General features: G+C 37.8%; 1 protein-coding gene across 1 annotated transcript in view; it reads right to left on the minus strand.

Moving 5' to 3' along the window:
• Positions 1–11,699, minus strand: part of LOC124308395 (failed axon connections) — a 36,368-nt gene extending 24,669 nt beyond the window's left edge. The window contains exon 1 of the mRNA XM_046771076.1: positions 10,857–11,699. Coding sequence (XP_046627032.1) covers positions 10,857–11,201 — 345 coding nt within the window. The 5' untranslated portion in view covers positions 11,202–11,699. The remainder of the gene's footprint in view (positions 1–10,856) is intronic.
• Positions 11,700–13,891: the final 2,192 nt, after the last annotated feature.

Here is a 13,891-nt window from a genome sequence, read left to right on the forward strand (position 1 = left end):
CATATATCTTTGAGCTTTTTGCCGTTTCCAATAGCGTACTACGATCGGTTTTCAATACTCGAGAGTAATTATTGCGATATAATGTGAATTATTATTGTTAGAGACAAATTGATTGAAGAAAATCGCGAAAATTTAAGGAATAATTCATTTCCAAGAAAGTTATCTCGCTACACGTATACATGTTTTAAATAAATTATGAGTTTTTGGGGTCGTTGATTACGAATCTGAGATCGAATTCTAAAAATTCAAAATGGCGGATCAAATATGGCGAAAGAAAATTCCAAATTCGATCGAGTCCGGAGAAAAAACTCTGTCCAAGGGTTTTTGGGGTAACTGATTATGAATTTGAAATCAGATTCTGAAAATTTAGTTTTGCGAATCCAATCAGTTACCTAAAAAACCCTTGCACAGAGTTTTTTGACCGGATTCGATCAAATTTGAAATTTTTGCTCGCCATATTGGACCAGCCATCGTGAATATCCAAAATCTGACTTCAGATTCTTATTCATCACCCTCAAAGACATACAATTGACGTATAATGTGTGTATATCGAAAAAAACTTTTTTTTTTATTCTCCCACCGGCTAAAACTCAAGTTTGAGACCTCCAAATACACCGTGAATTTTTGTAGAACCATAAAAAAATTCTTAGACGTCGTAAAATTGCATTTTCGATTTCCCATTTAAATAACATGGGAAGCAGCCTGTTTGTTCTGTCTGTATTTGATAAGTCACGAATCCGAAACCTTAAAACAATAACCATTACATGTTCTCATAGGAAATTTAATGCTCTACATAAAAGGTCTCTTGTCATTTTGTGATAAGCCTCTTCGTTCAAAAGTTATTCAAGGTCAAAGTTGAACTCGGAGTAAATTTCAACATTTCACATCACACCAGAAAAAAAAAAAAAGAAAAAGAGAAAAAGAAGGGAAAAAAAAATGCAAATTAGATCCGATTTTCACGCACGGCGACGCAAAGCGACACGCTCAAACGCTCGTGGAGTTCCTCTTTCTCCTCTTCTATTCCTTCTTCTTCTCCTTCTTCCTTCTCCCCCAAGTAACGCCGTCGACGCAGGTATTGACCGCTTGTCAATACATGCCAACGAAGGTGGCCACCATCTCCTGGCCGAGACTGCAATACGACCAGAAGAGGAGGAGCGTATGTATGGGACATTCCACGAAGGACTGGTCAGGATGGAAAATTTGGGATTTGGAATTTGCTTTCTTTTCTTCGCATGGAAGTACGGGTGGAAAAACAGTGCCTCGTTTTGTTCAATTTTTTTACAATCACACCTATCAGAGATACGATTTATTACGGTATTTAAAAAGCACTCATTTTCTGAAATATAATTTTATTTTTTTAATAAAATGCTTGGAAAATGATGAGAATTGGAATGAAATTCTTTGCGTGAAAATGAAGACCAGTATTTCTAATAATGATAACCGAAAAGAAGCTCGTTTATCGAGTTATAAAGTGACGAACTCGTATTGTAACGTTGAGAATATTTGTCGATAATATTTCAAAATAAAATCGATCGATACACCCAAGTTTATTACAAAGATTTTAATATTAAAATTTAAGTAGAAAAAAACAAAAAGGACACTAGTAAAAATAAATTTGATAATTTTCTGCATTGCATTTTCGAAAATTTCATTGAAAAACACGTAATTTGAAGTGAAAACAAAACACACACGCATTCAAATTCATGTATTGTTCAAAAAGTTATAAGCGTTTGAAAAAACTATTGAAATTTTCGAAAATTCATATCTCGTGAAACGGTCGGGAAGAAAAAATTTGACAAAGTCAAAGGAACCTTCTTTCACAGAATGCAAAAACATAGCCAAGTTCCAGCCAGATCAAAAATGTGAAAATTCGGAGTAAACTGAGTTGGCGTGGAATGCCCCATATATAGGTCGAACCGGTGGAACGCACCCATGTGCCCGTATTAAGCCTCCCGTCTTTTCCCTCCCGCGACCTCCGTCACGGTCCGCGTCGCATTCCTCGGTCGGCAAAAAGTTTTCCCTCCCTCGACACCGCTGCAAGTTGTCTTCTGACAATGAGCTGCTACGGGCAAGTTTAAGCCGCGTGTCACAACGCAATTTAAATGAATGCCGATTCGCGAGAACGACATCATCGCGGGGGTGCGTTCGACGCGATATTCGCATCTGACAGAGTTCTGCGTTACCGACCGAGTCACTTTTCTATCGTATTCCAAGCATTTCCGAGCAATTTGATATGCCCGTAACTGAGTTGGAAACAGTAATTGTTGAGTGCGATTATATTCGTCGATGCTGTATTTTATACGGTTATTGCAACACTAGTTCTGCTCGATTAGTTTACGATGTTTTTTTCGTCAGGCAAGGGCGCTGACATTAAATTACCGCAATGTTGTTATGAAAATATATCACGTTTAACCGTAATAAAAAATAATGATGGCGAATAGTAGATGTTCTGGATACAGCTACAAAACTCATTTTCTTCATTTTCGAGTTATTCGCGAGGTTGAAGTTAGTAACGTTAACGTAACGAAATGTTGAGAAAAAATCGTCACTTTGCAATTTTAGAATGTTTTTTGAAAGAGTTAGGATTTTTGAAATATCAGTATCCTGAAGTTGCGAAAAAACAATTTTTCCTAAATATACATCGTTACGCTAACGTTACTAACTTCAGCCCGATAGTTATTCACCCTATTTTGTTGAAAAACTAAAGTTTTAATTTCCCCATTAAAATATACATTGAAAAACAATTATTACACTCATACAAGAGCGTACTTTTTTTGCTTGAGAATAATAAAAAAATTTCTTTAAAAATAGTTATTAATAATACATGAATATTTCTCAATAATAATATCTCAGCAAATATAATGTTTACTGCATGCAATTAATACTCAATGAATAATGAATTCACGTTTTATTGAATACGTTAACATTTACTAAAAATTAGTGGTAAACAATATTTAATAAAGTAGGAATAAATTGATCAGGATTTGACTATAAATGGCATTTCTGCTATTTCCACATGTACAATGAATCGATTTGACAATAAACTTATTAAAATGCGTTTGCTGAAGTTAAAAAACCAGTAGTGGGCAAAACAATCAAACGTTACCAATCGTAATATCACCAGGAAGTGTGATGCAAAAATTTGAAAAAAACAAATTTGAAAAAAAAAAAAAGCTTTACTTAATACTTGAGAGTGGCCCATTTGTCGTTGGGCGCGAGGTGTTTAACCCAATTGTTTTATCGCGATACTTCCGACACAAGGATTGATCGGATAGCCACGCAGTGTCGCATAAAGTATATACTATGTATAGAAAATAGACACTTAGGGGTAATAAATAAATCGAGTTGGGGGGAGGAGGAGGAGGAGGAGGAGGAGGCGTGAAACTATACGACGATTCGATATTACGACAGCGAGAAGAGCATTTGCGGTAACCGTGGTGATTTCACTTTTCCATTATTACCGCGATATTACACGTATATTACACAGAATTGGGACACGTGTGTGCAATAAAGCAAGCAATGTGTTACGACGACGTCGATCATGATCATCGAATATGTGCGCCGACGTCGTTGCTGCAAGCTCGCGAAGCGGACGCCGGGCTTTCGACACAGTAGATAACGACGAATCGAGACACTTCCTGTATGACGAGGTACAAATAAACCGCGTACTTAGTAAACGTTAGTCAATTTAAGCGAATCGAGATCATTCGCAATTGCTGGGTTCAACAGCACCAACGTGCACCGATTACTTGAAAAAGAAAAAAAGCAGAGAGAGAGAAAAAAAAACAGCAACGACAACTCCTTTTATACCAATCACCGTGATACTTTTACGCGATTAAATTATGCTTACTTGTATGTAAGAATCGTGTCGCAGAAACTGTGAAATTTATACAGTCATTAGTAAAAATACAAATAAAAGCATTGCCGATGTTCGATTTTTTAACGTACGTATAATTTGCTGAAAACGTTCGTTCTTGACTCTCGAAACAAGCCTAATTTTTTGATCAATTAAACTTCAACAAACTTCTTTTATCTACGGTATCGTAAGACAATTAAACCAAAATGCAAGCGAAAAAAGAAACTATTTTACTCGTTTATACTTCGATCTGATGTATACGTGTTATATTAACGAAGCGTGCAAGGCATTACGGGAAACTATGTTGAAGTTTGTAGTAACGTTAACGTAACGAAAGATCGTTGAACAAATCGTTGTACAATTTTAGAAGGACTTTCAACGGGTCGGCTTTTCAAAATACGAACATGTTTTCTATTTGTACTGATTTACTAACTGAATTTCGGACAATCCTAAGGTTGCGAAGTAACGATTTTCCTAAACATGCATCGTTAAGGTAACGGTACCAACTTCAACCTCATTACGGGGAGCCGTAAAGCCTGCGGCGAAATGTTTCACGGTTAAAAAAAGGAAGAAAATGCAAATACTCTTTTTTACAACATCCTCTATATTTCTTTGCGAGCTTTAAAAGCGCACTATACGTTAGTCATAATTGTCCTTATCACCATCCGCTTCGGTTATAAAATCTCAAACGAATGACGAACAGCGGCAGGATGATTCGCTTCACGATAGATGATGATTTAAATATAGAACGTCCAACGGTTAATCGTCGATTAGATAAGCAGAGTCGAGAAAAAGGATAAAAGATGAACGTACATCCTACTGTATGTATGACATAAAATTTATATACGAGGGACGGTCACTGAAATTTTAATAAAAGATGTAGCAAACTCGTACAGAGTGTCCGAGAAATGACGAACTAATTTTCTCTCTTTCCAAGGTGAGCACAAATTTTTCGGAAAAAATTCCATGACATTTCCAGGTTTTCCAGAACCTAAAACCTTGTTCTCTCAGACATTTTGCCAGTTCTAGTATGTCACTGAAACTTAAATAGTTCAGCTTATTAACTCTATATTCGGTTCAAATTCAATTCGAATTTAAGAAAAATATAATCTACAAAAAGTCGGTTAAGCCAACTTGTTTTCCTCGACGGAAAAAATTCAACTTGTTACCTCAAAAAATCGTTTCTAATTCCAGTGATAGAAAACTGATATTTTCAGTTTTTTTCAACGATCAAATAAAAAATCCCCCGACAATTCCGGGTTTTCCATGACGCCTTTTAAAAACCCTGAAATTACCAGGTTTTTCAGGTGTGTGGCCACCCTGTCTTTCGGTTTCGAATTCCCGGTCTCAAGACTTGTTCCGAAATAGCTGCAGGAAAAACTCGATAGCAGGTCCGATTCGACTTCGAAAGGGACAAGAGCCTCCGTTGGGAATCGATTAGACGCTGGAATCCAGAAAATTCTCAGGGGAGACTTGGGCATCATGCGTATACTCGCCCTGGGGGATTATTCCGTAATTTATACCCTCGTCGAAAAGGGAGATAAGCCATTTTTTCGCCGATCAGCTGAAAGAATCTCGAGACCAAAAACGCGCGCGCTTTGTCACTTTCACAGTGATAAAACTACACCGAAAATAAGGGTCCTCATTGCCTAAAATATATCGGGTGTGCCAGAAGTTGGGGAAAAACTGTGCGTAGAAGTAGAAGTAAGCCGTCATCCACTTTGTTTTTCCAAATAAGGACGCGGTAGAAAATGCATAGTAGTTCGGAATAGCGAACTAGACGTGTAAAATACAAAATACTATACCTAGTGTGATTGTGAATATTTTTGGTTGTATCAGTTTTGATTAACTGGAGAGTATTTTATTCGAAATTTGATTTTTTGTAGAATCAAACATTTTATTTTAGATTGAGCATCGTTGTTTATATTATTAAATTATAATTGGTTCAGTGGTTATTTTTTTTTTTTTTGTCAAGCGAAAAGATCCATTACAGAAAATCTAACTTTCGCCGTCTCTTAAATAAATGACGAAGTCATTTACAAACAATACGGGCCTTAAAGTTTATAATAGTCGGTCAAGCGATTAAACAAGCTTTTCTCGTTTACAAAAGAAATGTGCCTAATTTTTTGTGATAATTTGAGGGGATTATTGTTTGAACTAAATTCGAATCGATTATCTGAACTTGTGAAATCTATCAATATTAATTAACACGAAGACGAACTGAGAAAAATCACTATTTTGCGCATTTAGAACGATTTTGAAGTATAACAGTTGACTAAATAAAACAAAATACATAGATACGAATAATGCAAGTTCGATCATCTCAAGTAATTCTCCAGATTCTCAGACACTAGGCGACGTAGTTTGTAACTTTGTTTCATTGTTAGTAGTAGTCTGACAGTCAAAGTCATACAAGCTGTCATATTTCACATCGGAAATGAATCATTATCTAAAAACTTATGATTCGTCGGTTTTATTCCGGGTCTTTGCCACCTTGAATTCATGGGGGAATTTCTTTTTGTCAAGTAACTCAAGTAAAAGTTCCAAAAGCGGCAAATTCCGAATTTTCTTGTGGTGAAACTTAAAGGAAATCAATCTTTGACGAAACAATCAAAGTTTCGAAGGTACGTAACTCCGATAAGTCAAAGTTCCGAAAGTGCGAAAATGAAAAAATCTGAAACATCGAAATTCCGAATGATCCAAGATTTTCAGTTTCGTGAATTTCTGATTTGATGAAATTTCACCACTTTGATCTTTCTTTATATCGGAATTTCCGATATTTTTACGTTCAGAATCCTGCTCATTACGATTTTCGCTTTCTCCAATTTTCTTACACCCACTCGTTGAGTCAAACTACGCTGTACGATTATATTTTAACTTTCGGAATTTTACTCTATCGAAACTTCATTCTCCGGAATTCTGCTCTATCGGAACTTTACTATTCGTAATTTATATTTTCGGAATCTTGCATTTCGAAACATTGAGCCGTCTGGTTATCCGACCGTTCGAATCTTTGCTGTTTCTTCAAAGTTTCATTTCTCTACTTCAAGTTTCGGAACTTCAATCCCGCCCCGTGATTGGGTGTAGAAAATTTCAAACTACCCATGATCCCCCGCAAAGGGTGGTGGCGGACCGAATAGCAAACGTCCAGCAACGACGAACGAAAGAAGAAAGGAAGCGGGAGGAACCGAGTAGAGAAAATACCGCTGCTGCTGCTGCCGCTGTGGACGGTAAAAGGCGAAGACCAGCGAAGGTCAGAGATGCGTGCCTGCAGCTGCATCGCTATCGCCTTCTCGGCACTCCCTCGCTCCGAAACGTTGCAGTTCGGACGCCCTTCCAGCTCCCATAGACGGAAGGCGCGGGCAAAGCGATCGAGTCAAGTCGAAGCGGGTTCAGCAGCCCCAGAAGGCGCGACCAGGCAGCCAGGCATTTCTCTCGGCGTTCCCTCACCAGGGGGAACGACGATCGGAACACGTATATAACACGAATCCAACTGCGTGTGCATACGAGTTGCGACGCCTGAAAAGCCTGCACTTACGGAGCCTTTAAATAGGCTGCGATAGCCGTGCGTTAAAAACCCCAAGTTTCTTCCCGACGCCAACAAGACGTTTGAGACAACACGAGAGTTTTTTTTTTTTTTTTTTTTTTTATTTTCAAGATGTTGGTATCGCGATCCTAGACAAGTTGGTAGGGTTATTATCGTAACGCTAATTTTGGATTGTTAAAGTTACCGACGTTTTCACAGATTTTTCGTATCAATCGAAAATAGTCTTCTTAATAAGATGACGTTTGTAAGTGACTGTAAAATTTTAAAGACAAGACAACATTTTTTGCCGTACGGTTAGCGAGGTTTAATTTGTACGCAGTTTTGAAACTTTTTTCAATTCACTTGTTACCAAATTTTAGGATGCTGAAGTTAGTAACGTAAGCGTAACGAAACATTGGGGGAGGGGGGGGGGGGGGGGGGGGATCACTATTTTGTACTTTTGTAGTGACTTTGAAGTAGGTAGAATTTAAAAATGTGAATCTGTTTTGCCTTATTATAATTTACTGCATTTCAGACATTCCGAAAATTAGGAAATATCGATTTTACCGAAACACGAATTATTACTGTAACATTACCAACTTTAACCACGCCAGATTTTTTGAAGTATTTTATACTGTAAATATTTCGCTGAAATTGTCACATTTCGAACGATACAAAATGTTTGAGTTTACAATTGAATTTATCTCTCTCGGAAACTCGACAAAAGTTTATCATAAAACAAAAATCCCTGATCATTCCCGGGTTTTAGGTAGATTAACAACAACCCCGAACAAACGAAACTTTAAAACTGAAAAATCACCATTTCGAAACTTTGGAATATAATTTTGAAGGAGTTGATTTTGACAAGAACATAAAATGAAGTTTGGACAATCATGTGTCCGTGAAACAACGAGTTTTTCTAAAAGCGCATTGTTGCGTTAACGTGAAGAATTTGAATCTGAAGAAGAGCGAATAAGCGCCGACCGATTGCCACGAAACGAGTTTTCGGATTACGCTCGAACAGAGTAATAAAATAAACTTTGCTTCTGACATTCGACAATTTACGACGAATGTAATGGCGCTTGCTCCGGAAATCAATCAAAATTGAAACAAAAATAAAAACTTGCTTCGACCAGAATCACCGGAAACCTGTAATTAACTGCTCTTCGCCTATGTTCACAATTATAATGCCGTTAGTCGCCGCATGTGATCTGGGATAAATAGTTGGACTACTTTAGGACGCATGGCAATTATGGAGTTTGTTTCAATAATAAAATACATCCCTAGTAAGTCAGATCAAACTGCAGCGACGTGACAGATTTGTCACAAAGAATATAAATATCCATCCCTGCCTCAGGCAACGAAGCAAAGCAACGTGCGCCACTCACGCCTGTGGTTTCAGGCTTATTCTTTACGAAAATTAAAACTTTCTCCGTGACATTGACAATCAGAATCTGAAATAAACAAGCCCTCGGCCACATATGAATTGGTTCAAGCAGCCGTAGAGTTTGAACCGATTGACTGAAAGTTGTAAATAATTTTCTACGGGTGAGAATTCCTTGTAGAATTATGAGGTTGAAGTTAGTAACGTTACTTTAACGATGCGTGTTAGGAAAAAATTGTTACTTGGACCCTTAGGATTGTTTGAAATTCAAGTGAATGATAACAAAGAAAACATGTTCATATTTTGAAAAGACAAATTCTTGAGAACCGTTCGAAAATTGTACTATAATGAGTTTTTCCATCACGTGTCGTTACATTACCGTTACTAACATCGATGTTCTACAGCAACGAGGTTAAAGTTTGTAACGTTAATGTAGCGATGGATTTTCAAAGGAAAATGATATCGCTGCTTCGCAGCTTCAGGATTGAGTGAAATTCAGTAATCCACAATTCAAGTAAAACGTACTCATATTATAGAGACTGAACTCATTCAAAATCGTAAAAAAAAATGGTTAAATCAATGGTTTTTGTACCGATGCTTTGTTAGCCCAACGTTACTAACGTCAGTATTGTATTCAATCATGATGCAATTCATAGCAATCTTTAAACTTGTTCCATGCCCCTCCCGATTCGTATATCGCTAAATCCGGTTTCGATTGCTTGAAAAACCCAGGAAAAAATATCCATAACATTGAAATACTAGCGTTTGGTCGGTTTTTGTTTTCGATCAACTGACGAAGCGAAACGGAATTTGGGCTATGCCTAATGTCGTACGTACAACCTACGTATACCCGTGATTAGTAGATGCGGAACGATTTCCTGTGTGTAATAAGGAATTTAACGGCAGTTAAACATTATTGATAAATTGGCCATCCTAATGTTGTATTCACGGCAGGTGACTGCTTTACCGACAATTCTTCGCTGTCGTTACGTGGAATTTAGGGCTTGAAAACTGTCGCGTGTATGGTTCGATAATATTTAGAGCTGCCAGGTGAAATTTCACAGGCAGTGAAAGATCGTTGGAACGATACAAATCAGTCAAATTGACTATATGGAACCATTGACGAGCCGATTTGTTGTTTATGACGTTTCTTAATACACTGTATGAACAAAGAGAGCTGTTTCCTTCGTATCTTGTTATTTCCCGCCGCTAACAAGAAGATACGCAGGTATTCGCGTACAATAATACATCCGAGAGGAGATACGCGATTACGTACGAACCTTCCTTGAACCTCGATATCTTGGGGCGTTCAATAATAGACTCGTGCCAACGCAAGTTACACAGATGGAAAATGTTTTCATCATTTATTATTATTCGATCAACAGTATGCATCATCGATCGTCTGATTACGACGAGAAGCGAAATTTATACGTACGACAAAGCCTGGTCTTGTAAATAATTTCGTCTCTCCAAAAGGCATTACAAATAACACATATCCCATCGATTTTTCGACTTTGTAGTCAGCCCTCGCTGTTCCCAACTCCCAGGCTCGCAGTGCAACCCAATAGGGGTGGGGGGGGGCGACGTGTGGGGGTTGAGGGGGGAGCAGAACATAGACCCAACGCCCCGGCATCTATATTTACGTCTGTGTTTGACGGTGAAAAACGGAAAATGAGGAAAGCGGTAGCGGAACGAAACAAAAAACGATCGTGGAACAGAAATCGTTGAACAATGTTTGCAGGAACGTTTCGAAACGAACCGTGCGAACAATAAATCCCAAATCAGTCCGTGGCTAAGCTGCATAAATCAGGGAATGGAATGGAAATGACATCGTTGATAATAATGGCGAGTGGAGAGTCGAAGAGCGAAACTAGGAAAGCGGTAGCGTAACGAGACAAAAAACGATCGTGGAACAGAAATCGTTGAACAATGTTTGCAGGAACGTTTCGAAACGAACCGTGCGAACAATAAATCCCAAATCAGTCCGTGGTGGCTAAGCTCCATAAATCATGGAATGGGATTGACATCGTCGATAATAATGGTGAGAGGAGAGGAGATGCAAAGAATAAAAGAATTGCGACGCGACTTACCTCGTACTTGATACCGTTGATTCGTAGCCAGGTCTCAACCTTGAGACAATAGGGCGATAGAGAGGGCAGCAACGGAGTTCGCTGAAACTGGTAAAGGTAAACGATGTCCTTTTCGAAATTCGGCTTGTGGACGGTGACTGTTTTTGCCGGTGCCGGAGCCGGCGTCTCGGCGTTAGCCTCGTCCTTCTTCTCTTCCTTGGCCGGTGCAGCATCCTTCGTGTCCTCCTGCTGCTGTTTGTTGTCGGAGGTCTCGTCCTTCAGAGCCTCCTTCATGTCCTTAACATCCTTGATGTCTTTTGTCTCCCCCGCGGGCGCGTTGTTCTCGGTCTCGGTTGCCATTGTCATTTGCGTGACTTTAATCGCGGGTATTGAAACCGTTTTACGTAGAAATAAAAACCAACAACAACTAGTTTTAAGTTTTAAAAACTTTTTTTTTTCTTTTTTTTTTACAACGTATATAATCGATCAAACGTCGCTAGCGTACAACAGGGGTTTACCTCTGTATTTCTCGAGTGTTTAATTTTTTTTATTTTTCAAAATTATTATTATTATTCTTTATTAATTAATCAATTAATTAATTTATTTATTTACGACTTTGTTTTTCTCACAGCTGCAGTGCTTTCGGTGCGCTTGAAAGAACCGCTGCTCGCCTGACTTCTCTTTATATATATATATATGTATGTATATATATCTTCTTATACTTCTCCCTCCGTATACTTTCTTTCCTCCGCACAACTCGAGCTCGAGACTTGTACTACTACGCCGGCCGGTTTCTTGCACAGGGTCCTCTGAATATCTGATTCACCCAGGCTGCCGATGCTGCTGCTGCTGCTCTCGCCTCGCGTTCAACACCCAGAGGCAGACAGACAGGCCGCGCATGCGCTCTTCGGGCCACACCCCACCATCGACGCCATATTTAATTGGCCTTCCACCCCCATCCCTCCCCGCGGAAAAAAAAGGAGAGCTCTCAGAGCCTCACCCTGCTGTCCCTATAATCCCTTCTTCGCGGCACACGATCGGCATAGGACCTAAAAAGTCAGGAGAATAACTTTGGGTAACGGCAACGTCGCACCCTGTAGCAACGCGCGCGCACACACAACAATGACGATGAACCCCTTTTTCCATGATTATTTACCATTCCGTGTACATGTACGTTTGTACGTGCGTACATATACGTACAGGTATGCAATAGCGAAAGAGCTGTCAAGTTTTGCAATATTAAACACGCATCGTCTGCGTATCGCATCTACGTACATGCGTTAATACAATACGTATGGTATTGTGAATACCACTTAATTGTGCCCCCCTCCGGGTCTCCCCCTCCCGTCCATCTTAAAATTCAATTCACTCATGCTCGAATTAATTCCAATGGAATGTACGATTAATTCAACGACAATCCTACTTTGCTTGCCCCGTACTACGCTAGTTTGTGATCCTGATTTCTTTCTGCCTTTGTCTCGTGCTGTTGTTATAGGCACGAAGTTGAGATATAACCGCATCGCCACGTCGCGTATGGAATTTTATTTAATTATGATTGTTTGTTTTTTTTTTCAGGAAACAATCTTTCTTCCGCATAGGATGCTGATGTAGCCGACGTATTGCTGATGACATAATTACAGGATGAATAGAAATAGAAATTTGTTATTTAAAATGCATTCAATGCAGAGAAGTAAATGAACTAAACTCTGTCACGAATATGCTGCAAGATTTATTAACCATTATACACGTAGTATTGTAGCATAACTAAAAAAAAAATTATATAAATAAAATTAATCCGCTGTATATTCGCTGTATAAAATGTAGATCACCATGGTCTGAGCTATGTTTATTTATTCGGTTTAGCAATATTTTTTTCTCTTTATTTTTGTTTTTTTTTTTTCATAAACAGGCAGGCAGGAAAATATGCCAGACTTTTAGTATACTTCAAAGAATTTTAAATATATAGTACAATGAAATTCGATGTTTGTACGGATGAAATGAAATTCTCACCTTACAATGAATATATTTGAACTTTACTAAGGATCCGATATAGCTTCTTCGAGGTGACATTACATGCTGATAATTAGTGTCAAGTCCCATATGTTAATTTCATCGTATCAGTGATCACATATTATTTCAATCGTACATTACGGGATGTGTAAATTATCGACGAATTTTACTTTATGTACAATACATTATTATAGATAATCAGTGTCGATCGATTAGAACGTCCACTAGAGCACATATTAATACGATAAAAATTATTTCAATTGAACAAAAGGAAACTAAAGAAGATAAGTCAAGATATGCTAAAATGCAATTATAGCTTGTACGCTGGTAGTGTATTCTATTATTGCAACAGTAATCTATATGAAAATTTGCAAACTTTTCGTAGTTGTGACACACACACACACTACGTTAAGTAGGTTACATTCTCATTAGAAACATAAGAAAAAAAAAAAGAAAAACACCGAAATCTGGAAAGTTCTTTCATTTTTTTCTTCTACCGATTATTCATGAATCTACACATGCCACACAAATATGTAAAACATTATATAAATTTCCTGATACATAAGGATTTATCTAAAGACATTTCTCTTCTAGTTGCTTTTATCTATAACAACGGGGTCATTTTTTTCTAAAATATGATATAAAACTGCGACCCAAATTTCACCTAAAATTTCCTCACACTCAACAATTTGGACATAATTGCAAAGTGTAATCGCAATACACTTGGATCTAATTAAAATTAGGAATAAGTAACGTCTTAGGAATGAAAATTATACTGTCAAACATAAGTGCCTTACTATTCCGCAGTGAGCTACTGTATTGCGTATTATACATACAGATCGATACTTAATATTAATTTGCAATTAAAGCTGCAATTTTATTTTTTCTAAATATTTTTAATACTGAAAAATATTGGAATATCAATTAAAATTTAAGTGTTTTGGTTAAAACATTGAACAACATTGGCCACCTCTAACCAGCAAATGTACAGGATTATTAATCCGTTTCAACATTCTAAAATAAATTTCATGGATCATAGAAATTTA

Source organism: Neodiprion virginianus, chromosome 7, assembly GCF_021901495.1.
Source record: "Neodiprion virginianus isolate iyNeoVirg1 chromosome 7, iyNeoVirg1.1, whole genome shotgun sequence".
Lineage (NCBI taxonomy): Eukaryota > Metazoa > Arthropoda > Insecta > Hymenoptera > Diprionidae > Neodiprion > Neodiprion virginianus.